Raw genomic sequence first — 27,161 nt, 5'->3', positions numbered from 1 at the left:
CTTCTCTCATCGTGCTGGCTAGTTCTCCAGTACTATATTGAATAAGAGTGATAAGAGCAGATGTCTTCAACTTGTTTTCAATCTTAGGGGGAAAGAATTCAGTCTACCATCATTAAATATGATGATAGCTGTAGGTTTTTTTTTTTTTTGTAGATGTTCTTTATCAAGTTGAAATTCTCCTCTATTCCTAGTTTTCTAAGAGTTCTTATCATGAATGAGTGTTGACTTTCGTCAAATATACTTTTTGCATCAATTGATATGTTCGTGCCATTTTTCTTCTTTACCTTGTTAATACAGTGGATTATACTGATTGAATTTTGAATACTGAATCAGCCTTGCAACCCTGGAATAAATCCCTTTTGGCCATGTATATAATTCTTCTTTACATATTGCTGAATTCTATTTCCTTATATTTTGTTAAGGATTCTTATATACTTATTCATGAGGGATATTTGCCTGTGGTTTTCTTTTTTTTTTTTTTTCATATTGTCTATCTGGCTTTTTTATATCAGAGTAATACTGGTCTCATAAAATGGGATGGGAAGGGTTCTCTTCTCTTCTATTTTTGAGGAAAGATTATGTAGAATTGGTGTTAATTCTTCTTTATATGTTCGGTGGAATCTCCACCAAAACCATCTGGACCTGGAAATTTCCCTTTTTTAGACTTTTAAATCACAAATCAAATTTATTTACAGTTACAGAGCTACCCAAACTATCTATTTCATATTGGGTGAGTTGTGGTTTTGTGTTTTTCAAGGAACTGGAACATGGAGTATTTACTTAGTCTCAAAATACCACTCTGCAAACTACTTATGGATGACAGAGGAAAAGGGTAACTTTACACTGGAAAAGTCTGACAGACATCACCTTAACCAACTGATCAAGTTTAGTATCACTAGCAAAGGACAAATCGAAATTGTATACCACCTGATAGGATACAATGAAAAGAACTTATCATCCCTTTCATGATATTTCTGCCAAAGATAAAATCCTAAATCCAATCATGAAAAAACATCAGAAAGCCCAAACTGAGCAATATTCTGCATAATAATTGTCCTATAATCTTCAAAAATGTCAACATTGTGAAAGTCAAGTAAAAAATGAGGAACTATTCCTATGAATGAAGGAGACTAAAGAGATGTGACAACTAAATTCAAAGTGTGATCTTAAATTGGATCATTAAGCTATAAAGGACACTACTGGGGCAAATGATGACATCTGATAGGCTGCTGAGAACCAGATGGTGGACTGTATCAGTATTAATGTCCTGATTTTGATGGTTGTACTGTGGCTATGTACCAGAATGTCCTTGTTTGTAGAAAAGTCATACTAAAGTATTCAGGGGTGACCAGACATCGGGTTGCCAACTAATTCTCAAATGGTTCAGAAAAAAATGATCTTATTGTACTTAAAGAAGCTTTTCTGTAACTTTTTAAAACTTTACAATTTGGTAAGTGAAAAAAATTTCCAGATAGCCTCTTTCTATTTTGATCATTTTATTATCCTAGGGCTCCTAAACATCAATGGATATATTTTATATACATTTGTATTGGGTATCATCTACTTATTTGGAACTCCTTCTACTTCTTGTGCATTTATTTTCTCAATAAGAGTATTAAACACCCAAAGGATGTAATTTTGCCTCTATTTCCTTTGTATTTCCTTGTGGTATCAAGTAGCTGCTCTTAATAACTACTTGTAAACACTTAAGGTTTTGGAGCATGAATTATCTAAATAGTTGAATTGGCTCTTTCATTTTGAGTCCATACAAAATACTTTAAACTATTTGTCTTAAATCATATGATGGATCCAGGCACCAAGTCTGTGCTGATTGCCCTTTCACACCAATCAGTAGCCCCTGGGATTTGTAGAAATACGTGCCTTGGTGGAAAAATGAGTCATTCTACCAATGCACAGCTGGACTCTCACACCCGCCTAGGCCACAATGGAAATGTGGGAATCTGAGTGGAGCACCAGCAATCTATATCCGAACAAAGGTTCACACTCTTCCTGTTCTGTTACATTGTGAAATGGAAACATCATTTCCTGGGGAAAGGGCCAGATTCCACAAATAAAATGGTTTTGCTTAATATGCATAGCTGCTAAATACTAACTATGCTTATTGAGAGTGTCTTGTTTTAAGAATCTGGTTTTGGTTCCAACTGTAAAGTTGAAAGGAAGGGGAGGGGGGTCCTCTCATGTGCAACAGAATGGGTTTAACAGAAAGTCCTTTTGAATACCAGTTCTTGACCGGTTCAAGTGCACCAAAGGGAAAAGGGTCATGCACATTTATTGCCACCAATTCAACCATTCAGACGTGTGCCATGAACACATTTCATCCTCAAACAACCTTACTATTTTTATTATGGGAAAGTTGAAATGTAGACGAAAGTAGGGAGAATAATATGATGAATATCTATGCACCTACTGCTTACTTCAACAATTATTCATACATGGCCAACCTCGCTTCATCTATATCCCCATCCACTTCCCTCAGAATTATTTTATATCATATCCTAGATGTGATATCATTTCATCTGTAAATACTTCAGTATGTATCTCTTAAATATAAGGATTATTTTTCAAGCATAACCACAATGCCATTATGACACCTTAAAATTTTATAATACTTTCTTGATGTCAGCACATACCTAATCAGTGTTCAAATTTCTCTGATTGTCTCATAAACCTTTTTTGATTACAATTTGTTCAAATCAGGAACTAAATAAGGTCCATATATTGTAATTGGTTGACTGGCTTTTTCTTTTTTCCTTTTTCTTTTTTTAGTAGGCTTTTTTTGGGGGAACATACATTATATTCGCTTCAGGTGTACAACATAATGATTTGCTATTTGTATATATTGTGAAATGATCTCCACAGTAATTCTAGTTAACATCTATCACCATACATAGTTTACAGAATTTTTTTTCTTGTGATGAGAACTTTTAAGATCTACTCTCTTAGTGACTTTCAAATATGCAATATTTGAAAATGCATATGTAAATATGCAATACAGGACTATTTAGTGGTTTCCCCCTTCATCATCATCTCTTCCTCTTCCCCTATTCCTCTCTCTCTACAGTTTGTTTATTGGAGAAACTGGGTTGTTTCCTGTAGAATTTCTCACCTCTGGATTTTGCTTATTGCATTCTTACAGTGTTGTTTAATATATTTTCCTGACCCCTATATTTCCTATAAACTGGTGGTTAGAGCTGGACTTTTGGTCAGATTCAAGTTTGATTGTTTTGCTGTTGTTTTTGTCAAGAATATGTCATAAGTGTTGGTGTGTACTTCCTGTTACATCACACCCCAGACACATAATACCAATCACTTTTCTTTTTGTGATGTTACAATTAATGAGTATGGGGGGGCATTTTCTTGAATCTTTATTCAATAAGCAAAAGAAGAGACAGACTAATTTCCCCCACCACCTCTGCCAGAAAAAGATGAATGAGTGGGTTTAGGTGTTGTTAGTCTGATACAACAACTACAATTATAAAATTATCCATCAGTTTCCACCTAATATTTTTAGCAGGCATTAATGATCATTTTCTAGATCATTATTTCACTAGAGGCTACAAAATAGTGGCATTCTCACTCTATAGTTCTTCTTCATTTATGGGCTGATATTATTCTATACATAGGAACTTTCCCTCACCAACTATTTGATTGTCCTGAGATACAATTCACACAGAAAAGTTAGGGTAAGTGCTTAATTATTTCCCTTTGTTTCCAGTTTTCAGAATAAGTTGGCTCTCTAGTATTTTCCAAAGATGATTTCCAGAGAGTTTTTTGTTTGTTTAGCATTATTCTGAAGTCATGGATTTAAGCATATTTGATATATATTATCTGAAATCAAACAACTGGAAAAGTAAATTAATAATGTTTTTCTTTTTTCTTTTTTTTTTTTTTTTTGAGGGGGAAGGTAATTAGGTTTATTTATTTGTTTACTCAATGGAGGTACTGAGGATTGAACCCAGGATCTCGTGCATGCTGAGCACGCACTATACTAATTGAGCTATACCCTCCCTGCTAACAATGCTTTTCTATACTTACTTTGCTATTTATATAGAGAAAGAGATTAATTATAAAGAAATAAACTAACATCAGGAATTTCTTTTTAAAAGTATTTCCAGGAGCAATTAAGTGTTCATCAACAGATGAATGGATAAAGATGATGTGGTGTATGTATATCTATACACACATGCTGGAATGCTACTTAGCCATAAAAAAGCATGAAATTTTGCCATTTGCAACAACATGGATGCACTTGGAGGGTATTATGCTATGTGAAATGAGTCAGACAGAGAAAGACAAATACTGTATGATATCACTTATATGTGGAATCTGGAAAATTAAAAAAACTAATGACTATAACAAAAAAGAAACCAACTCACAAGCATAGAGAACAAACCAGCAATTACTAGAGGGGAGAACAAAGAGGGGAGAGGCAAGATAGGGGTAGGGAATTAAGCGGTACAAATACTATGTAGTGGTATAAATAAGCTACAAGGATATATTGTACAACAAAGGGAATATAGCCAATATTTTATAATAACTATAAATGTAAATAAATTACCTCCCCCAAAACAAAACAAAAAATAACTATAAATGGAATATAACCTTTAAGAATTGTGAATCACTGTTGTACACTTGAAACATATAATATTGTACACCAACTACACCTCAAAAAAAATGGGAGGAGGGTATAGCTCAAGTGATAGAGCACATGCATAGCATGCATGAAGTCCTGGGTTCAATCCCCATTACCTCCATTAAAAAAAATTAAATAATCAAACCTAATTACCTCCCCACCAAAACAAAACAAAGAATAAATAAATAAATGTACATATAAAAATAAATAAATAAAACTGAAGTTTAAAAAATAAATAAAATAAATAAATAAACAAAAGATAAAAATAAAAGCATTTCCAGGGAATAGCATAGGATTAGTACATATATACTTCAATCTTCTATGGTTTCTACACCTATACTCCTAAATCATGAAAACTGTAATACTTTAGAGTCCTCCCTTTCCCTCGATCTCTACATGTAATCCGTCACCAAGCCATACTGATTTTTCCTCCTATAGGGTTCTCCCATCAGATCTCTTCCATCTGTATACATTGCACTGCTTTAGTTCAGATAGTCATCTTCTCTTGCTGGGACTATTGTAGTAGCCTCCTGCTAGGTCTCCCTGCTTCTAGTCTCAGCCCCTTCCAAACTATCATTTACATTTCCTCAAATCAATTTTCTTTCTAAAATACAAATCAATTCCTCTCCCTCTTTAGATTAAAGTTCTTAAATAGTACTTTATAACCTTTAGGATAAAGTCCAGATCTCATAGCATGATTTCCAGATGCTCTGTGATTGGGCGACATTTTCCTGCCCAGCCTTACTTTTAGCCTCTCTGCCTCCAAACATCTTATACTCCAGCCTCAATTAGCTGTTTTGCCTTAGGCTCAGATGTCCTCATGTCTTTACCAAGACCTTTCCTCTGCTTAGAATACTAACCCCCAGCTACCTTTTTCTGCTTAGTAAATGCCTATTCATTCTTCAAGCCACTGCTCAACTCTTCTGAAATGTCTCTTGTGTCTCTTATGTGAATGTAAGCACTCTTTCCCCTGTGCTCCCGTTGCTCCTTGTATATGCTGCCTTCCATGGCAGTGATCCTACTAAATTGTAATTGCTGAGGTACATATCTAGCTCCGATATTAGACTATAAGCTCCTGATGGCAAGGACCATGTCTTTCCATCTTCGGGTCCCCATTTCTGAGCACTACAACTAGCAATTTATACACACTTGAAAACTGCTTGTTAAATGTTTGCTTAAATTAATTGATGTTCAAAATGAACTTTTTCTGAAGTACTATAAGATCCCAAAGGGCTTCCTGAGTTATCAGAGATTAGAATCAGAGTCACAGAATGTCAGAACTGGAAGAAACCTTAGAAATCGTCTACGCCTATTTTTTCATTTACAGATGAAAAAACTAAGAACTAAGGGGGAGGTGAAGAGCTAAGAGAAGGAAAGTCATTTGCTTGAATTCACACACCAATTTGGAGGCAAAACTGTGAATAAACATTCTGTTCATCAGATGTTTCGTGTAAAATGGATTTCTCCTGGTCTAACAGATTGCGTATTATTTATTCTCATCAGATGTACATTCAACTAACCAAATATTAAATTAACAGGAACCCTTCTTTATCTTTCTGGATAAATGGACTGTTTATTATAATTCAGTTTGAACTGGGATAAAGTTTTGCTGTTATCCTGGCCCAGGATCCTTATTTTCTTTGGCTTGCTGGTATCTCTGATTAAACTCAAGCAAGCCATTATTTTCAATGTCCAGGAGACATTGTGAACATTCAAACTGTGTTAATTAAATTTGTCAAACTCTCAAAGGATAGCCATAAGTCCAGGTTACTTAGGAGAAACTCATTACTGCCACCAATTCTGCCTATAGATGACACTGGACACATTAAAAAAAAGTAATAGAAGGATTTGTGTTAAGTATTGCTGGTATGCAAATGAATAGCTCTAATTTCAGATTCCACGTATCTGTTTATCACAGAAGGATGAAGCATAATCTCTACTAGGAAAACTTTTTGTGATCAGAGTAACTATACACAACAGGATATAATAAAGTTGAATTCTTTTCAAAATTGTTTACTATTCTATAATTTATATCCTGCTAATTCATCTTCTAAAATGATTTTCTAAAATGATTCACATTGAATCAAGCTTCCATTTATGAACTCCACCTCTTTGGGCCTTCCTCATCTGAAAAACATTTAATCAGATAATCCCTAAGGTAATACATGATCTTGAAATGTGATAGAAAAGAACAAATCTGACTCCTTTGATTTTAACCCTGTGCTCTATTTCCTTAGCTTAGTCTTGCTGGTTCTGTACCTTTTGTAAAGGAATGTTGCCTATAGCCTGAAATATACAGGATAGCCTATTCTCAAGGCTCTGAATTTTAAGGGCATTAACACTTTACCATTCATAGAAAGATAAGTTGCAGAATAGAAAATAACGTTTGTTTTGTTGGAGGTTTTACAGGGACACGATGATCTGACCCATGTGGACAGCTGCAAGAACAAAGGATTCCAAGAACAAAGAATTCCTACATCGAGAAGTTTGCAACAACCAAGCATACCCTCTCCCCCTTTTAAAAGGGGCCTGAATTCTAACTTGGGGAAGATGGTTCTCCAGGACATTAATCTGCCATCTTCCCAGCTGCTGGCTTTCCGAATACAGTTGCTATTCCTTGCCCCAATGCCTTTGTCTCCTGATTTATTGGCCTGTTGTGCGGCAAGCAGAAGGAGTTTGGACTTGGTAACAGAAAGAATATTGCACTAGTAGGATCCTTTACTGATTCCATAATTCACTGATTTCAAGCCATAATTCTAAACCGAGTAACTTTCAAATGTATCAAACTGTGCTAGGCACTGCATAGTTTTCGGAGAAGTCCAAGCTTGTAAAAACTTAGTTGAGAGAGCAGACAAACACAGAAAGAAATAATAATGCAAGAGATGTCAAAGGGGACGATGCTCATGGCATGGCTTTCAAACAGGGTTTACTAGGCAAACTGGAATCACAGGATGGTAATGTAAAGGAATATAAGGAATTAATAATAATAATCCATGTGTATTAAATCGTACAAAATCTGGCAACCAAAAACTAATAAATCTCCACTATCTTGAGTAAAGAAGGTAAACCACAGATTTTTATTTATTTTTTTTTTTTTGCAGAGGGGAGATAACAATCAAAGTAACATTCTAGAAAGATTAATTGGCAGCGTTGTGCATGCTGGGTGAATTGGAGGGAGGAGATTAGTGACAGAGAGAAACACAGAAATGGGAATGACAGGAGAACAGTTTTGGGGGAAGGACAGGCAGGATTTGGGATTTCACTTGCTTTGGGAGGTGAGGGAGAGAGAAGAGTTAAAGATAACTCCAAGGTTGGAGGTTTGGTGACTGAGAGGAAGTTGGTACCACCAATAGAAGTAAGAAAGTCCTGAGGGGTTCTGAGAGGAAAGATATAAAATATAGATTATATAAGTGTTGAGGTGGGATGATGGTGGCATACCCAACTAGGGCTAGAAGCAGTGGGAGATGAGAGCCTGGCATTTAGGAGACATATCGGAATCCAAAGCTGACTGTTAAAATACTGAAATAGTTTTGGACAGGCTGGTGAAGAAACAAACACTGCACATCCTGGCCTCACAGAATTCAGCAACTACTTTAGGACCCGTCGTAATACCTGGTACAGCAGGGACCACCAGAACTCTGCTTTAGCACAACAGATAACAGCATCCATTCTGATGAGCTGATGTCTGTGCCATTGGCTTTAAATATTTTTGAGATCTCCCCATTTCAGGATCAGAGACACTGATTTTAGAGTCATAAAAGACAAGGAGGATGCCATAAAAGAAGATGAAAAGGAAAGAGGGAAAATGACTGGAACCAGAACAGAATCCATGTTAAATACCTACATTAAGAAAACAGCATGACAACCACAATGTTCACAGCAGCACTATTTACAATAGCCAAGGCATGGAAGCAACCCAAATGTCCACTGACAGATGACTGAATAAAGAAGATGTGGTGTAGCTATATACAGTGGAATACTACTCAGCCATAAAAAGAATGAAATAATACCATTTGCAGCATTATGAGATTATGATACTAAGTGAAGTAAATCAGACAGAGAACGACAAATATCATACCTCACTTATGTGTGGAATCTAAAAGATGATACAAAATGAACTTACAAAACAGAAACAGACTCACAGACATAGAAAAAAAACTTCTGGCTACTGGGGGTTGGGGGAAGAGGGAGGGATAAATTAGGAGTTTCAGATTGATAGATACAAACAACTACATATAAAATAGATTAAACAATAAAGTCCAAATATATAGCACAGGAAATTATATTCAATATCTTGTAATAACCTATAATGAAAAAGAATGTGTGTGTGTGTATATATATATATATATATATATATATATATATATATATATATATAACTGAATCACTATGCTATACACCAGAAACCAACACAATATTGTAAATCAACTATACTTCAATAAAAAAGCATGACAAATAAAAACAAAAAAGAAAATAGCATGAATGTTCATAGTAGAATTAGTCATAATATCCAAAAAAAAAAAAAATGAAGACAATCCAAATGTCCATCAAACAGATAAACACCATGTAGCATATCTACACAAAAGAATTTTATTCGGTCACTGAAACTAATGAAGTACTGTATTGATCTATGCTGACATGGGTCAACCTTGAAAATGTTATACTAAGTGAAAGAAGCCAGGCACAAGAGCTGCATATTGTATGATTCCATTTATATGTGTCCAGAATAGGCAAATCTTTAGAGACAGAAAGGAGATTGGTGATTGCCAGGGACTGGAATGGGGAGTGACAGCTTCTTGGGTATAGGGTGACAATGCTGAATTTTACCTGAGACCTGTGCTCCTGGAAAACACTGAGGTTTAAACAACTCTCCTTATTTCTTTGTGTTCTGCAAAGAACTGCCCTTCTCCCTATGACTCACAGATGCCCCTCCTGTTTACCTGTGATAAAGACAGACACATACCCTCCACATTCCCATCTTTGCCTTATGAGTAATTAAATGAACTGCCTGTCCCAACTGATCACTTGGAACAAAATGCTTATTAACCAAACTCTGCTTAAACTTCTCTCCTTCCAGTCCCCTGACCTTTGGCTCACTCTCAGCCTGAGCCAACATATAACCCCTCCTGAGGATAGGCTGGCTTCAGGGAAAAGCATTCTCTGATCTGTGCTCTAATCATGCCACCCTTTCATCCCAGTCCCTGAGCCTGGTTCTTTCTAGCTTTGCTTACTCCTCTCTATAAAAGAAAATCTCCTTTTGCCTGGCCCTTGAGACAGCTGCAGATCTTATGGTCACCCATTCTCTTTATTACAACAGACCCCTTACCCTGATTGCAATAGTCCCTTTCCTCCCATGCAATAATCCTTTTAAATAAAGTCTTGCTTTACTAACTCTGGATTTGCTTTTATTTGAAAGGTTATTTTGGAGGTGATAAAAATGTTCTAAAATTGATTATGGTTGCCACCTTTGTAAATGTACTAAAAATCACTGAATTGTACACTTTAAATAGGTGAATTGTATGGTATGTGAATTATATCTTAATAAAGCTGGTGGTGGTGGTTGTTTTTTACTTTTTTTGAGCGGCTTTTAAAAGCTGGCTTAAAAAAAAAAACAATGAAAGAAAGAAAAAAAAAGTTAGCAAATGGGACAAGGAACACTGTAAATACAAATAATACAGCCTCAGAAAGGCCAAGAAGGAGAGTCTCAAGGACAAACTGGTCAGCAGTGCTAAATCCTGTGGAGTCTGAATAAAATTAGAAGAGGAGAGACAATTGGTAGAATATGGAGTTTATCAGTGACTTTTAAGTGCTGTATCAGTAGAGGGGAAGCCACCTTTTTGGATAAACTGCAGAAATGTAAGGACTGAATTGGGGATATGTAGCAGCTCTAGAAAACAATGAAATCTGAACAGGAGAAAGCAGATGGCCCCAACCTTGGGGAGGAAGTAAGGTAAAACCAATTAAGACTGCACTTTTTGTTTGTTTTTTAGTATTAGACCAGTGCATGCTGAAGGTAGAGGAGGAGAAGAGATTTTATGGCATTCTCATTCATTTATTTTCTTGATTTTTCTGTTTATTAGCCTGAACCACTGCCTCCCTAAGACTAAAACTCTCACTCCACAGCTGTGTCCTTTGAATGTTTTCTAGCACCGAGCTATGCATAAATTAGCACTTAATAAATAATTTTGATTGCTTTCTGGCACAGGAAAGCTACCCTTTATGTTAATGTTTGAAGGAGAAGAAAGGAAGGAATTTTTGAGAAAGAGAAATCTACAAATACTATAGGCACTTTTCATATATGTCAGGGGGACAAAAATAGTGACAGAAACGCTGCTGTCTGTGGCAGCTGTGAGCCAGCTGCTGAGAACTGGTTTTCCATTCGTGATGGTTTTTCTGATGTGAAGACACATCATCCATCCCAATCATTTATTATTAACAAAACACACTGTCTCCTTAGGATCTCTGCCAGCACAGACAGCACAAAGTTGAATGGAACAAATTGCACGCTGCACCCCTCACAGCTCATTGGATCTCCCTAAATGTAAACTGGTAAGACTTACGGCAGAACCACGATATGAGATGAAAAAGCCTGGTTATTTCCGCACTCCTACTCCCACCCAGCCTGGCATTTTCACACCTTTGTCACTGGGGGGATTTGGGGAGGGTGTACCCAGTGAACCCTTCCCCACTCTCCCAGGAAGAAGTGGCAACCTTCCCTGAGCTGCTGGAGCACCTTCCACTTTATATCAGAATCTGTATAAACATCTGTCCCCCTGCTATGCTAAGAGCTTCTCAAGAGGAGGGACTGGGCTTTATTCATCCTCCTTGAAGTCCTCAGCCCAGTAGTGGGCTCATGGTAAATAGTCACATTTTGCTGAACAAATGGATGTTTGGAGGAACACGAGAGAGAGCAGTGAGATTCCAGCTGCTGACGGGGTTACATCCTGGTGTGCTTTTTCTAGGCCAAAGGGTTGTTTGTTTCACCTCTATCCGTTTTACAGACTTTGCCTCACCAGCTGAAAGCAAACAATGGAACAGTGTGCCTTTCAGCAGAGAGAGTGAGCAATGGAAAATGCAGAGCATCAACCCTGAATGCAAGCAATGGCACGCTGAACGCAATTCCAAATGAAGAGAAACTGCTTATTTTCACTGAAATGGAGGGAAGTCCTCCGGGAAGGATTATTTGGCTCCAGTTCTGGGTGTCCGTGTTGATAAAGCTACCAAGGCTCAGCACGCCCCCTGTTGGATTTATCTGGCATTTAGTAAGAAGAGAGAAACTTGTCTGATGCAAATATTTCTTGGATAGAGACATGCAGTGGGTAGGGCCCTTTCTGCAAAATTCTCTGTTAAGGAGGCATTGAATGAGTCAGGGATGTACTCACTAGATTATCCCTGTGACATAATTTGACTCATCCACAAATGCGGACATTTCTTTTTGGAGAATGGAAATACTTTGCCGATGGGAAAGTCAGAATGATATGGACTTAATTCCTTTTAGCAAGCATGCAACCACAAAAAACAAATCAACCACTAAAACTCCTCTTCAGCAACCCCTCACCCACCAAGTGAAGTCTAAACTATAATCTGTATATGTCCATTGATAGAAAACTGGTTACATAAGTATAGTATACCCCTACACTGGAAAATAAGGCAGCTCCACGTGTACTGATACAGAACAGTCTCCAAGATATATTAGTAACTGACAAAAAGCAAAGTGCTGAGATATTGTATACCTATATCTATATCATATGTGCAGAGACTTTCTATAGAAGATTCCACAAGAAAATAATAAAAATTGTTGTCTCCTGAGCCAGAAATTTGCTTGCTGCAGGCAGGGGTAGAAAGAATACTTCTTTTCACTAAATTTCTTTGTGAGATATTTGCAGTTTGTACCTTATGTGTCACCTATGAAATAAACTAATCAATTTTTTTTAAAGTAAGTTTCTCTACTGTCACTCTTGGTTTTTTCTAGAAGTCTTATCAATCCTCAATGGAAGGAGCTTAAACTGCTATAACATATTTTCTCTCAAATTCTAAAATAAATTGGTAATAGTCAGTTCTGGCATATATGTACATGTGATTTTATATACCAATCCATTCTATTTGACTGTCAGACAAGAAAGCCACTTGTTTCTGTGGAAACAGCTATTGAAGTTTCAGGGTAAATATTTTGTTCAATAGCTGTTGGGGCTATTTCAGATTATCCCAGGCAATCCCAGATGATTCTAGACTATCCCAGACAGTGAGCTTTTTAGCTCCTTTCTGGGTTGGGGGGGTTCTCTGACTGGATTAATGGGGCCCAAGGTCCCCACCAAGAAGTTTTTCACTCTTCCTAATGATAACGCATGCCAGACTAGCAGTGACCTTTTGCCAAGACCATCATCCTATCCAGCTGGGGAAACCCAAGCTTGGTTTCCTAACCAGAGGAAAGGTTTGCAGATTTTCTGGGGGAAAGGGGGCTGGTGCTGCTTCAGGGACCTCACAGCTCCAGGGACAACAAGGGAGCAAGATGGGGGAGCATGGGCAGTCTCTCTTCCCTGGATGTCTGCGCTAAGGGCCCTCCTTGATCCTGCTCAGAGCTGCCTGCTCCCTGGTACCCATATCATGGTTGAAAATATGTTTGTAGTTAATCCTCAAGTCATCAGCTCCCAGAACATATGGGTGGGGGCATCTGCCCCTTCCTGTCCCAATGAAAGGTACAGCATGCTAAAGTGGGAAGTGCAAGAGAGAAGTCCTGGCACCTGGTTTGAGCACCAAGCCAATGCTAACCTGCTGGTAACCTGGCAAGTCACCTGCCTTCTCCAGACCCTCTGTTTCAGGTCTGTCAAGTGAGGAGGTGGAGTTTCATACCTCTGATTGCTGAGCGCAAGTCTTTGGGCTCTAGAGGGATGGATGCACTCCTGGATCCTGCTTAGAGGTTAGTGTCAGCCAGACCTCTGGGGAAGGTGGGAACCCAAGGAAAGGTGATTTTTAGAGAGAGGTGACAGCTGAGTAAAAGTCTTTAGTTTTTGTTTTATTGCCCATCTTAATCCTACTCTGCTAGAATAATTCTAAGAGGAACGTAGAGGAACTCGGCAGCCCCTCACCACCACTGTGACTTTACCTTAAGTTCTCCCTTCCCTTCTGCAAACGACCCCTCAAACTTCTAGAACAGTGGTCAGTAACTTGGTAGGGTGGATAGTAAGAGGCCCCTTCGAAAAGACTGTGGAAGTCAGGGATCTTTTCCCTCTCAAAAACTGGACACAGGCAAATACAATACAATATTTTGCACGTAATTTCAGGATCTCCTGTCCCACCTGACGACCCGCTCTAGAACTTACAAGGATGGGGGGGGGGTTCCGGATGAGCAAAAAGAGCGAGAGAGAAAAGTAGAGCAACATTCTAGGACCTGTTTCCTATCTCCAGCTCACATTCCTCCGCCCTAGTCTGGCCACCGCCGCCTCCGCAGCCAACGGAGGCCCTAGTCTCCCGCTCCAACTATTCCAACCATCCCGGGAAGGGTGGGGCGCTCGGCTCTTGGGTCCCCTGGGTTGCCCCCCCTTCCTCAGCATCGGTCTCCCCTTCTGCCCCGGTCCCTCCCTTTCTAGGGTCGGGCCAGCCAATGGGCGACGAGATTCCCGGGTTTGGCCTGGGAGCCGGGGAACTCACCGATCCCCCGCCCCACAGTTCTGGCCACCGTCCCGGTGCGCACGGACGTTGCTCGAGTTTCCTCCGCTCTCCGCTCTCTCTCGATCTCCCCCCTCGTGCTCTTCCTCTTCTCCCGGTCTCCCGCTCTAGCTGCAGCTCCAGCTCCAGCTCCACCCGGCCGGCCCCGCACGGCTCCGGGCAGCCATGGAGGACACCCAGCTCCACATCATCGAGCAACCGCTTTCCGGGTACTCCGATGCCGGGGACCAGGGGTCCTCCACCATGGGGGCTCCGGCGGCGGAGGAGCCGTCGGGGGCCGGCTCCGAGGAGCTGATCAAATCGGACCAGGTGAACGGCGTGCTGGTACTGAGCCTTCTGGACAAAATCATCGGCGCCGTCGACCAGATCCAGCTGACCCAAGCGCAGCTGGAGGAGCGGCAGGCGGAGATGGAGGGCGCCGTGCAGAGCATCCAAGGCGAGCTGAGCAAGCTCGGCAAGGCACACGCCACCACCAGCAACACCGTGAGCAAGTTGCTGGAGAAGGTGCGCAAGGTCAGCGTCAACGTGAAGACTGTGCGCGGCAGCCTGGAGCGCCAGGCCGGCCAGATCAAGAAGCTGGAGGTCAACGAGGCCGAGCTCCTGCGGCGCCGCAACTTTAAAGTCATGATCTACCAGGTGAGTTGGCGGGCCGACCGCGCCCAGAGGCTCGCGCCTGGCCCGCTGTCCCCCGACTGGGGCTGGGGGGGGGGGGGGCATGCCCGCGGCGCGGCTCTCCCACCCCTCTGATCCGGCTCAGGGAACCCACTTTCCTTCCGGCGAGCGCTGCTGGGGTAGGGTGGGCGGCGGGCTCCCCGAGAGCGCCGAGCAGAGAGGTGCGGTCGGCCCCCCGCGCCTCCTCACCCAGCCCCTTCTCTATGGGGTCAAACGCGAAGTGGAACCGAGTTAGGGGGCTGGACTTGGGGACACTGTCACTCGCAGATCGCTCCCGACTTGGCTGTCAAAAGTCTTCCTACTTGGAGGAAGTTTTGTGGAGAGCCGGAGTGCCTGGCGGCCGTTGGGGCCCGCTGTAAGCAGACACTGGCGGTGCGACCCGGGTTTGGGGCCTCCGGCGCTGCTCGCCCGATATAGCGGGTGATTCAGGGCTCAGGCACGCACCACAGGGGCTGAGCCAGGCGAGGGACGCGACTGCCGGCATGCCCCTGCGGACCCCGTGCCCCCGCATCAGCCTCCGCTGCCTACTCCGGCCTCTTGCTGCGACCTGCCTCCGCTTCCCGGCACTTTCTGCCCTTGGGGACACCCTAGCCCGCGGCGTGAGGTTACCCTCGGCCTGTTGGAAGAAGTCGGCGGGAGGGTGGTGGCCGGCGGCATGAAGAGTGCTGGAGGGGCTGGTGGACGGCAGAAACAGCCCCTGCCCAGCCTGCGGTCTGGGCGCGCTGAATCACCCCGCATACCTGCGGGGGCGGCCGAGGAACTGGAGGACAGGCGGGAGGACAGCCGGGAGGAGGCTGGCGCGCCCCAGGCTCCGCCCAGGCAGCTTGTTGCTTCCCTCTCCCCTATTCCTCCCGCCTGTATAAAAATGGAGTTTTTGTATCGTAACCCCAAGTAAACCGGGGGATCTCAGTGTTCTGCTCCTCTCCACGCCCCCTTCCTATTCCCATTAAGGGTGGGTCTGAGATGAGTGCTCAGCGATCTTCAGCGGGGTGGGAATGCGCCCAGTCTCTTCTCCTTCCTGCTTCTGAGGGCCCGGTTGATGTTCCCACCCAAGGAGGTGAGCTTGTGGGGGTGGAGGAGTTGGTCAATGATCCCTCTTCCCCTTCTTCTCCCTACTGAAGGGAATGGAAAGAAAAGAAGCCCAGACACCCGACCCCACCCCCAACTACACCCCAGGGAGGGGACCTCTGTCAGGGATTTGTGGTTTCACTGACCACTCAGAGGCCCTGGTCAAGCTGGGTTCTGTGTGTACATCAGGGATGCGGTGAAGTCCTTGGCTTGGTCAATTTGGTACAGCCAAAAGAAATGCAGACTGGGACAAGTAATTTTGGGGGCAGTGGACCTAAGTGAGCTGGCACTTATCTGAGGAGGTGATGGTGGTGGAGCAGAGGCTAAAGCGGTTCTCTCCCCCTACTCCCAATGCCCAGGGTCTCCTCCCAAGAGGTACTTGGCTTTAAGCAGTTTGCTTTCCCCCATACAGCACTATCTGGTAGAAAATATTTGCCTAGAATTGTTTCTACTTAACCTCACTGCTGAAAGGAAGTAGGATGGGGGGTGAGTGAGATTTTTTTAAGAGACCTGCCTAGCACTGGGGTGCATCAAAGAAAGGAGAACAAGGCAGAGCTCTGGGACAGCAAGCCAGCTCTATCTTTTCTCCAGAGCCTGGCGTGGTAGAGGAGTGCCATGAAGGACGTGGATGGGTGACCCATCTCACTCTTAATGTCCCAGACCACAGGACCTGGGAAAGTTCTCAGTCTGGAGATAAACCTCCCTATGTCGAAGACGGAGATTCTGAGAGGACCGTTATAGAGAGACAGACTTTTGTGCAGATGCCAATGGCATGTCTGTTACTGCTTCTCAGCAGTTAGCAGATCTGTGCCTGTGCATTGTGTGTGGTGATGGTGAGGTCTAATCACCGGTGGCTCTGACTACATCAAGGCCAGTGGGAGACAGAGTTGCAGTAGAAGGAATGGCTCAAGGTGGGGACCCTGAGCCCCTAAACCACAGGGGAAATAACTAACAGCTAAAGTGGTCCCACCCCACTCAGAGGAGCTCAGAGGTAAGGAAAAGATTCCAGCAACAGGGGTGGGGCTCAGGGAAGCAGAACTTCCCTGAGCTGCAAAGCAGATGTTCCAGGTGGGGGGAAGGGGGTGGGGTACTCAGCTGCTGGAGGAAAGCAGAGGCTGCTCCTCCCTGAGGGCTGCAGGCCTGGGAAGAGAATGAGGTAAAAATAGCTCTGTGCCTTGGCAGGCCTAATAGGGAAGACTAGGGGCGGCAACATTTACTATCAACTCAGGCTGAGGGGGTAGGATGTTTGGGTGGCCAGGCAGAGAGATTTGGGAAAAAGCCTCCTGGGATGGTGTGAGTTTTCCAGTGTGGGAACTGAGGAGGGGATGCTGTATTTCCCCACTGCAGATGTGGGAGGTGATGATGTGGCAAGCGCGGGGGGGGGGGGGGGGGTTGGGGGTGGAGTGGAAGGAGCATGAAAGGATGGGAAGGCCCCAGCTGTGGGATCAGACCATCTGGCCTCCCATAACCTTCTTCCTGGAGGATAAAGGAGGGAATCCCTTTGTGTCAGTGAACTGCTAGACATGATTTCATAGGTTAAGTTTAACACACACACACACACACACACACACACACACACACACACACACACAAGAAAGTCACCCCCTCCCTCTGCAGAATATCAAAGCCCTCACCTTGAACTCACTTCTGAGTCATTACTGTCCTTCGGCATTTCCCTCCTTGTCTCCCAAACAAAACTAGCAGTTTGGAATCCCATCCCAGGCGACTCCTAGGTAAGCAACAGCTAGTGAAGGAGAGAAGTGAATTCTACTAGTAGCGAGGGGTCAGTGGACTGAGAACTGCTGAGAAGATCAGGCAGACTCTGGGACCAGGCAAATAGGAGGAGCTGTGGTCATTAAAGAGCCAATTCTCCCAGACAACTATTGATTTGGAAATTATTAAGAGTTCTTTTAGAATCCAGAAAGGAAGCTAAAATGGAAATAAACGTCTTCCGTACTTTTCATGAAGCAATTAGTGACCTACATGTAGACCCATCAGACCTGCTCCAAGGGCCTGAGGACAAGAGGAGGAAGAATTTAAGGGCTTAGGTGGCTCATGGGCATTAAAGGGGAGGAGACACCAGGGCTGGAATGAGGGCCTGCTGGCTTCTCCTCCCCAAATCCTAACCCAACCTATAGCTCCTTCCTGGACTCAAAGCAAATCAGGGCTACCCTGTTTCAGAAGAATGCCACGCTTTTGTGCAAAACTCTTCCCTACTTGGGGCTCTGGTCCCTCTCACTCCCTAAGCCTAGTGGAGAAAGTGCTTACCACACCCTTCCTCCGAAAAGCTGGGTAATTTTTCCTGGTCACAGCATTCAAAGCTGGGAGCATGGGAGCATATTTTTAGGGGTATTCTTAAAACCAAAGGAAATCATACTCCTCTCTCTGATTTTAAAGTAAATAAAGTCTGACTATTGTAAAGGTCAAAATCAAAAAGGGAAGAGATGGCACAGAGTGGGCAACTGATAGGGAGACGAGAGGGAATATTGTTGCTAGGCAACCAACCACAGAGATGTGTGGTGGTTTGTTCCTTTTTTTTGTTTGAACTGTACCATTGTGAGTGTTTAATCATTCTGTCACTGTAGACTTTTTGAGCTGGAAGATGCCTTGGAGATAATCAACTGCAGCTCTTTCATTATGCAGTGGAGGAAGCTGAGGCCCAGAGAGAAGAAATCACTTGCCTACTGTCACTCAAGTGTTTGGGGGGTCAAAGCTGGGGCCAGAACCCAGGTGTACCCCTTCTTCTGCTATACTTTCTGCTGCCTGCCTCCTCCTTCCATTCCCAGACTCTGCAGCAGAAATTATTGGGGAGCTAGCCCCAACCTAGGGTAGTTCTGGCTCCTTCATTCTCTAATGGAGATAGTTGTGCAGTCCTGGCCCTGGGACTGCTGTGTGTGTGTGTGTGTGTGTGTGTGTGTGTGCGCGCGCGCGCACAGTGTTGGCTGAGTGGCTAGGGTTGGTGGCCATTAGCTGCTCAGCCTCATAGTGCTGAAGCTGAGGCAATGGCCTAATGGCAGTGGAGGGTAGGGGTGCAGGGAATAAGGAGGGGAGCTCCCTGGCTAAGACAGGACCATGTTGGCTCCTTTCTCCTCAGCCTCCTTGCCACTCCTACCTTTTCCCTGGACCCTACAGGAAAGGTGGGCACCTGCTGCTTTGGGTTTTTGTGGCTGTATGCCTTACTCAACACTGTTGTCCCCAGAATCTGGTAGTGCCCCCAAATGTCCTTATCCTCTGACTTCTCCTGATTGTCCAAAGCAAGAGGGGCAGCTCAGCCACTTAGGAGGGAGTTGGGAGCTGCTGCTGGGTGCCCCAGGACATAGGCCCACCTGTCATAAAAACAGCTTGGTTTTGGGTCCTGATTTCTCTGTGCATCTCGGTGTCTGATAGCCCATGAGTGGGTGGGGGATGCGTAGCAAGGGAGGCAGGAGGTGGGGACGTGGCCAAGGGGAAATAGCCAGGATGTCCCTCTGCCATGCCTCTCCCTCTCCTTATTCGTGGCGTCACTGTGCCCACCCTGCCTGGGGGGATAAGCAGCGTCTGACTCAAGACAGTGAAGTTGTTTGCCTTCCCTTTTGCTCATTGGAGCCTCCCCAGTTGGAGTCTAACAAGTGGCCTCTTAGAAAACTCCCTCCCCGCCCCCAGCAGCCTCTTTCCCTCATCACTCCAACCCCAGTAGCATCATCCCACGACCACAGCTGGGTAGGGATAGAAGGTAGGAGGCCAAGGATGAGACCAGGGAAGATTCTAGAAGGAAGGAGGGAGGGGGTTCTGATTAAATTGTGTCTATTCATTCATGGACCAGGGTCTTTCCCACCCTTTTAGACCCCAGGGCCCTCTGGATGAAGCATTTAAAACATGGTTTCTTTCCATCCTAATACTTGTGTGCTCCCCTCCTTCCTACTTACAGTCCCAACTCTGCATGCCAACCAAGGCCTCCTCCTTCTCACCCCATCTGCACCCATCTCAAGCCCCTCTTAAACCCCTTTTCCTCATCTTAGCCCAAGAAGAAGCTGAATGCACCCTCAGACCTGGCCACACCCAAGGATCGTGACTTTTGACCTTCTGCCTGAGACTGAGCCCTTTGGTCTGAAGCCTGAGACAGTGCCTGAGCTCCCACACTTTGACCAGACGCCTAGGACACTGCCCTATTACCCAGAGCCTGGGCCTCTGCCCACCCTAGAGAAGCCGACAGCCGGTGGGCGTGCTTAGGGTCTCCTGGGTCACACGGGGCCGTGGGCGAGGGGTGTCCTGCCCCTCGTCCACCACCAGCTCACTGATTCCCAGGGTCATTCTGGGATGGCCGGCCTCTTCCAAGCTACTGCCCCTTGTGAGTGGGTGACTGACGGATATTGTGAAAACACTCTCGTATTATGCAGAGTTCAGGCTATGGGGGTGGGAGATGACGGGAAGGGGCCCTCCCCTACTTCTTGGTTTCTGTCTTAATAGTAGACACCCCAGACACCACACCTGAGCTGCACCCACTGCTGCCTGCATGAGACTGCCTGAAACTGCCCACGCTTCTGAGTCCCCCTCCCCTCCCCCTCTGGCCTCCTCCTCAGGGACAGGCCAGTTTGGCTCAAAGCCTCTTTGGAGAGGGCCCTCAGGAGGTCCAGGCCTGGGGTCTGTTCTGTGCCCTCTCCACCCCCTCCCTGCAGCTGGGGAAAACATTTACACTTATTTTTTCCAGTTTTTTTAGAAAATGTTTTGCAAAGAGATCCCTTCTGTTTGCCAGACCCTGTCTTGGGCGGGGCACCCAACAGCTGCCAACTCAAGAGAGGCCAGAAGGGGTACATTTTTCCCTGGCTCTGGCTTGGATCTTCTGGCCTCTCTATGGCACTGTTTCTCAACTCTTTTTTAAAAAATATGATCACTTCCCATAAGGAGTCCTTTTAGACATTCCCCCTCCCCCCAATTGTCCTCTCCTCTATGGAATTTTAACATTACAGATATACTATATATGCGGACTCTTTGGAGCACTACAAACTACTGCAACATCTACTCTCAAGAACTGATTTCCACCCTCTTGGGGGCAACATCACCCCTGCTGAGAATCATGCTATCTCAGAAAAGAAAGACCCTTCTACCTTTTGTGTTTCTTACTCCCTTTTCTTGGCAACCTAAAGTAGAGGTCCTGGGTTTTGAACTTTCCCTCTTTCACCTCTCCCTGAGACTGCACCCTCTAACATACTCTCTAAGTAGATCCTGGGTCTCTGAATTACCTCTCCAATGCCTTCTCTGGCTAGTCCCAGGCAGTGGTTGGGGACTAAACTGGTTAGCTCTGAGTCAAGAGAGGCTCTACCCAGAGCCGTATGACACTTGTCCCTTCTCCCTGACAAATGTGAAGTGCCTGGCCAAGAATCAGGCACATAGTAGGTGCTCAGTTAAGTTATAATCCTATAAAAAGCTTCTTCCTAAACTAGAGGATCTTAAGTTTACCTACCAGGATTGGGGAGTGGAGTGGGAGGAGCTGAGAGCCACCCTGGGGCTCCTCTAAATTCATCCTGGACTGTGTCTTCCTGGGCTGGGGAACTGTGTGTGCTTGGTGGGGGGCAGGGGAAGCTGTACATGCTTTTGTTCAGACCTGGTCATTAAAGGTAACTATGGAAACCAAGCCTGTTGGGACTGGTGGTTTTGTTGAATAAAAATGGAGAAACAGAACAAGCAGAGCTCTCCTTCCTTGCCACCCCGAGGCCCCTCCTTTGGCTTATCAGCTCTGCCAGGGGAAGTAGGGGTGGGACAAGGGTGCTGAGCCAATGTGCCCAGGGTGGGGGGAGGTGCTTTGGGATTGTGTTGGTGGTTGTTATAGCAATAGGCCAACTGGGTGGGCCCAAGACAACACTCTAAAGTTGTGAGTCATAGGGGAAACCTGGCTTGGAAACAGGGAGAAAAGACAAAATCCATTAATGGAGGGGAAAAGCTAAAGTCATGGTGGTATATCCTCTCCAGAGCCAATCCACTGGATATTATCCAGGACTTAGGTCAAATAGTTTCTTCCTCTACCCTCTGACCTTCCACCAAGAAGGTAGCTCCTCTGATGTAAGCCATCACTCTGAAGGAAGCCTGCAAGGAATGGCGTTATACTCCCAGGTACCTTTCCAGACTGCAGGAGATGACCCCCAAATCCAGGAAATAAACCTCCCCTTACTGGAATTGCTCCCTGATGTTGTATTCGAGACCTTTCATCAGGCACTAGGAAAACAGGATTGGCTACAAGAAGTCTGCAATTCTCTCCCCAGCCAAGTTCAATTTCAAGCTCAGCTGGCAAAGACCTTTATCTAGGGAGCCAGAGGCCAGGAAAACCAGGCAGCTCAGCCTTTAGGGGTTGGGGTGGAGCAGAGGGGAGAATCAGGGATGCTGGGGGTGGGGCAGGGAGACAATGTGGATCTGTTTTCCAGCAGCAGGGACTGTTTCCTGACTACTCCCCACCCATCACTCTTAATCCTTCCCTTAATTCATCCATATTGTCTGAGCTTAGTGAAAGGAGGCGTTCTCCAAACCTTGGTGGAGCGTGGGTGGGTTTTTAGACTGGAAACCTGTGCAGGAGAGATCAGAGTTGGCATTTTTTGATACTAGAGCTGCAGGTAAATTCTGGGTAGAGATGGATGAAGAAGTAGTGGAGAGTTTAGATCATAGCGAGTCCTAAAATGGTGTGTAAGAGAGGACTTGGGTAGCAGGCAGGGAGAAGTGACTGCAAAAGGAGACACAAAGGGTACACCTAGAAACCAGGGGCTATGCTAAGAGAGGCTGGGGCCCTCCTACACTCAGAGCAAGGAAAACACCCTTTCAATGCCTCTGTGAGTGATAAGAGGCAGAGGGATGGACAGAATGCCGTAGGATGCCCATGACAGTACCAAGCCACCTATGGCAGGTAGAGACTACAAGTCCCAGCATGCCCTGAGCCCAGGTCACCTTGCCTGCTGGGAGGTGTAGTCAAGTAATGAGAGCCTGAGATGGCTTGGTGCCCAGCAGAGCTGGTGCCCAGTTTGGAAGAGGAGGTGGAGCCAACATTCCCTCTTTGTCCCTGCTAATGATATTGACAGAGAGGGAAGGAAGTTGGGAGGTGTTCCTAGTTTTCAATGTAAACCAGGAAACTCTGTGGGAATGTGGATAGGAGGGAAGAGGAAAGAGGTTGGGGGCTGGGGAAGGAATTTCTATAGCAGGTGGTGCAGAGATACCAAGCAGCCAACATACATGTTATGTGCCTGTGCGTGCTCACCCGTGTGTGTGTGTGTGTGTGTGTGAGAGAGAGAGAGAGAGAGAGAGAATGTGTGTGTACCTGTGCAGAGGGGTCAGTTCATGTTGCCTCATTATTCACAGATGGGGTTTTCTTACAATCCTGCAAAACAGTCTTCCCAAAACCCTTAAGAAAAACTACTGCCTATCATTCCTTCCTAAAAAAAAGTCTGGGCCAAAGAGGAGAGCCTGTTCACATTCTGGGTTATGCCCCATTTCCCTTTCTGTGCTCAATCTACCCTGTCTTCTCAGGAGAGGTGATCCTGAGATTCTGAAATGTTGGCCCAGAGTTAGCATCTTGGAAAAATCTTCCCGGATTGGAAAATGGTAACGATGCTAGGTCCTCCCAGGGGAAAAGGGTATAGCTGGCTCAGAGCTCCAGGATCTCAGGGATTCTGGGACCATCGTCCTACTCCTGGCCCCCTGAGCTCTGGTTTCCAGGGGAAAAAGCAAGAATGGAAAAGTAGTCCCTCCCTTCCATTCCAAGGCAGGGACGTCAGAATTAAACGAAACGTTAAGGCTGGGAAGAAAACATGTCCCTGGCTCCCAGCCAGCTTCTTCCACAATTTCTACCTGGTGGTGGAGAATGACTCTGCCTGAGCCAAACATTATTCGGGGCAGAATGGGAGTCGGGGGAGAGGAGGGAAGGGCAACAGGTCCCCTTCCCTAAAACTGGTTCTTCTGAAATGATATTAAGTCTGGGAAACGAACTCCCTTGCCTTCAAGTTACTTTACCTGGGGGCCGCCTCAGAGTGGCTGTGATCTATTCCCCTACCCGCACCCTTCAACCTAAACAAAGGGCCCAAACGCCTATGCTTCTAGGCCTGGCTCCGGCAGTGAGGGACTCAGTGCACTAGAGGGCGCTATACCCACTTCCAAAGTTAAGTTGTGTTAAGTTGTGCAAAGCTAAGGAGTGGTTTGAAACGGGTGCAGGAAGGGCGCGATGAGCGGGTTGGCGGGCTGCAGAGATACTTAAGTGGAATAACGCCGATCAGGCTTGGATCTGAGGCTCAGTTCCCTCCTCGCCCCGTCTAATACTTACTATTCATTCAAAACATATTTCTTGAGGGACCATGAGGTGTCCCGCTCTGTGCCAGGCGCTGGCGATATAAAGGCGAAGCAGTCCAGGCCGCTTTCACGGGTACCACGCACTCGCCAGGATCACCACCGCTCCGCGCGGGGTTCGCCCAGCTCTCCCGCTCTGCTCCCCCTCATCTGTTCGCTCTGCTCTTCCTTTAGGATGAAGTGAAACTGCCGGCCAAAGTGAGCATCGGCAAGTCGCTGAAAGAGTCGGAGGCGCTGCCGGAGAAGGAGGGCGACGAGCTGGCCGAGGGCGAGCGGCCCGAGGAGGACGCGGCGGCCCTCGAGCTGTCGTCTGACGAGGCGGTGGAGGTGGAGGAGGTCATCGAGGAGTCGCGCGCCGAGCGCATCAAGCGCAGCGGCCTGCGGCGCGTGGACGACTTCAAGAAGGCCTTCTCCAAGGAGAAGATGGAGAAGACCAAGGTGCGTACGCGCGAGAACCTGGAGAAGACCCGCCTCAAGACCAAGGAGAACCTGGAGAAGACGCGGCACACCCTGGAGAAGCGCATGAACAAGCTGGGCACGCGCCTCGTCCCGGCCGAGCGGCGCGAGAAGCTCAAGACCTCGCGAGACAAGCTGCGAAAGTCCTTCACGCCGGACCACGTGGTCTACGCGCGCTCCAAGACCGCTGTCTACAAGGTGCCGCCCTTCACCTTCCACGTCAAGAAGATCCGTGAGGGCCAAGTGGAGGTGGTGAAGGCCACCGAGATGGTGGAGGTGGCCGCAGACGAGGAGGAGGGCCGCGCAGAGCGCGGCGAGGCGACCGACCTGTTGCGCGGGAGCAGCCCCGACGTGCACACGCTGCTGGAGATCACCGAGGAGTCGGACGCCGTGCTGGTGGACAAGAGCGACAGCGACTGAGCGGGACGCAGGGCTGTGCCCGGGAGACCGCGCCGCCCCGCCTTTCCCCGCCCCCGCCCCATTCCTTTCCCTCTCTGAACATTCTCTTTCGCATTTTCTCTCTGCCCGAAATGGGCTGAGATGTTTCTAAATTGAGAACACCTCCCCTCAAGAAGCACCCTTCCAAGTCTTACTGCTGTTAAGACAGGAGAGGGAGGCAGCCTGCACTTAAGACAGCACCAGTTTAGGCATGGGCTGGTTGGAAATGCAGAGGGCGGTGTTTCTTGTCCTGGGGGTCCAAGTTGGGGATCCTAGGGGAAATTGCTGTCACTTACATGATTGGGCTCCCCCTTTGGGCAGGCTGCCTTCCCCCCAACCTCCCCATCACACTCATACCCAGCTGCTGTCATTCCTGCTCACTGAACTCTTCTTTCTCATCCTGATCCCTGGCGACTTCAAAGCCAAAATTACCATGAAAGGGAAGAATGAATCCTGAAGAGGCCCCTTGCCCGCATACTGGAAGGATCTGAAAGCAAGTTTTGGGAGAATCTGGGGCAGTTGGGAAGAGAGGGCAGAGTGAGCCATGACCCTGGATGAGGGTGTAGCACAGGCTGTATCTGTAAAAGATCCCAATAAGGAAAGCTGGAGCCAACAGAGGCCTAGGGAGCCGGGAAGTGGGGCGCTGCACTTACGTGTTTATGAATCTGCACACAGGAGAACATGGCTATGGCTTTGGGAAGGAGAACATGAAATAGTAGAAGGTGGACATGGGTGAAAAAAGAAAGTTCATTAGAGACATGAGAAACAGGACAAGAATCCCAGCTTACTGGGTTTCTCAGAGGACAGGACCACTTTCAGGATAAGGAGGGAGGGCAATGGGAGAAATCCATTAGCCAAAGAAGAGAGAGGTAAGCCTCACCCCAGGACTCAACTGGAATCTGGATGGTGCCCCTAGGGGCAGCCCATTTCTCAAAGCCTAGAAAATTAGGCTCCCAGAAGAGGGCAGCACCAGACTGCTGAGAGCTGGGAGTTAGCGGGGAGGCAGACTGGAAAGAGTAAGGTGCTAATGGCCAGGCCACCAAGCTGAGAGCTGGAGGGGAGATTATAGTATTCCTGCGTGCTGAGCAGCCCAGCCTTGGCTCACTCCTAGCAGTTTCTTCCAAGATCCTTCCCTAGAGCTGCAGAACTTGCCAAGACCTCCTTGGCCTTGTGGATTCTTCTCCTGAATCTTTACAATGAGAGGGGTGCTGCTTGCAGTCTGAAGGCTTTATTTCTATAGTCCATTTAACCAGGTTTTCCTCAGGAACTTCAGTCCCCCTGTTCCTTCACAGTAAAGGTGGCTAATCTAAAGCAAGTACAGCCGCCCCCCCCCCCCCGCCCCCCGCCGCTGCCCCTGCAAGTCACAGCCCAAAGAAGAAAGCTGAAGTCACCTTCCTTATTCCCCTCCCTCCTCGGCCTTATCTTCCCTGCTCTGCATTTTAAAATTGCAGCTAATAGGGGTGCAGGGAGGGAGCCTGGGGACACATCTTTTTTACAATACAAAGCTTTGCTTTTTTACCCCCCCCCCCCATTCCTGGTTCTCTTCTTTCTTCTGAATGGTTGGAGACGCATCAGGTGAGGGAGGATGGGGATTGTGGGACAAGGTCCCTTGGTGCTGATGGGCTGAAGGGGCCTGAGTTGTGGGCAGATACAGTTTCCTGTGGGCTCTGAGGAGCCTCTCATGTTGCTGTGTCCTGGTGAGCAGCCCGACCAATAAACCTGCTTTTCTAAAAGGATCTGTGTTGGATTGTATTCTCCAAAGGCAGTTACCTAGGATGAGTTCCAGAGGATAGGAGGGAACCAGGGAGGAAAAGAAAGACAGAGGACTGCTGTTTTAAACTTGCCTCACTTACTTGGGTGGGGAGTGGGGCTGGGTTATTATTATCATCCCCACTTAGAACTGGAGAAA

The 27,161-nt window shown here is 45.9% G+C and overlaps 2 protein-coding genes across 2 annotated transcripts in view; one reads left to right on the top strand and one right to left on the bottom strand.

The window, feature by feature from the left end:
* ATP6V0A1 (ATPase H+ transporting V0 subunit a1) overlaps positions 1-14,424 on the bottom strand; it is a 76,313-nt gene extending 61,889 nt beyond the window's left edge. Inside the window, exon 1 of the mRNA XM_032457225.1 lies at positions 14,303-14,424. The gene's annotated coding sequence lies outside the window, so the exon portion shown is untranslated. The remainder of the gene's footprint in view (positions 1-14,302) is intronic.
* CAVIN1 (caveolae associated protein 1) lies at positions 14,334-26,988 on the top strand. Its single transcript, XM_032457227.1, has 2 exons — positions 14,334-14,956; positions 24,533-26,988. The coding sequence occupies exons 1-2, from the start codon at positions 14,486-14,488 to the stop codon at positions 25,232-25,234; spliced, it is 1,173 nt and encodes a 390-aa protein (XP_032313118.1). The 5' UTR covers positions 14,334-14,485; the 3' UTR covers positions 25,235-26,988.
* The last annotated feature ends 173 nt before the right edge of the window (positions 26,989-27,161 follow it).

This window comes from Camelus ferus, chromosome 16 (genome assembly GCF_009834535.1).
Source record: "Camelus ferus isolate YT-003-E chromosome 16, BCGSAC_Cfer_1.0, whole genome shotgun sequence".
NCBI lineage: Eukaryota > Metazoa > Chordata > Mammalia > Artiodactyla > Camelidae > Camelus > Camelus ferus.
Note: the sequence above shows the minus strand (reverse complement) of the source record. Positions and strands in the feature narration are given on the sequence as shown.

Bases quoted from the DNA above. Each gene is read 5' to 3' on its own strand.
- CAVIN1 (XM_032457227.1), top strand. From the start codon at position 14,486: ATGGAGGACACCCAGCTCCACATCATCGAGCAACCGCTTTCCGGGTAC. The intron at 14,957-24,532 runs GTGAGTTGGCGG...CTCTTCCTTTAG, and splicing joins TTAAAGTCATGATCTACCAG to GATGAAGTGAAACTGCCGGC.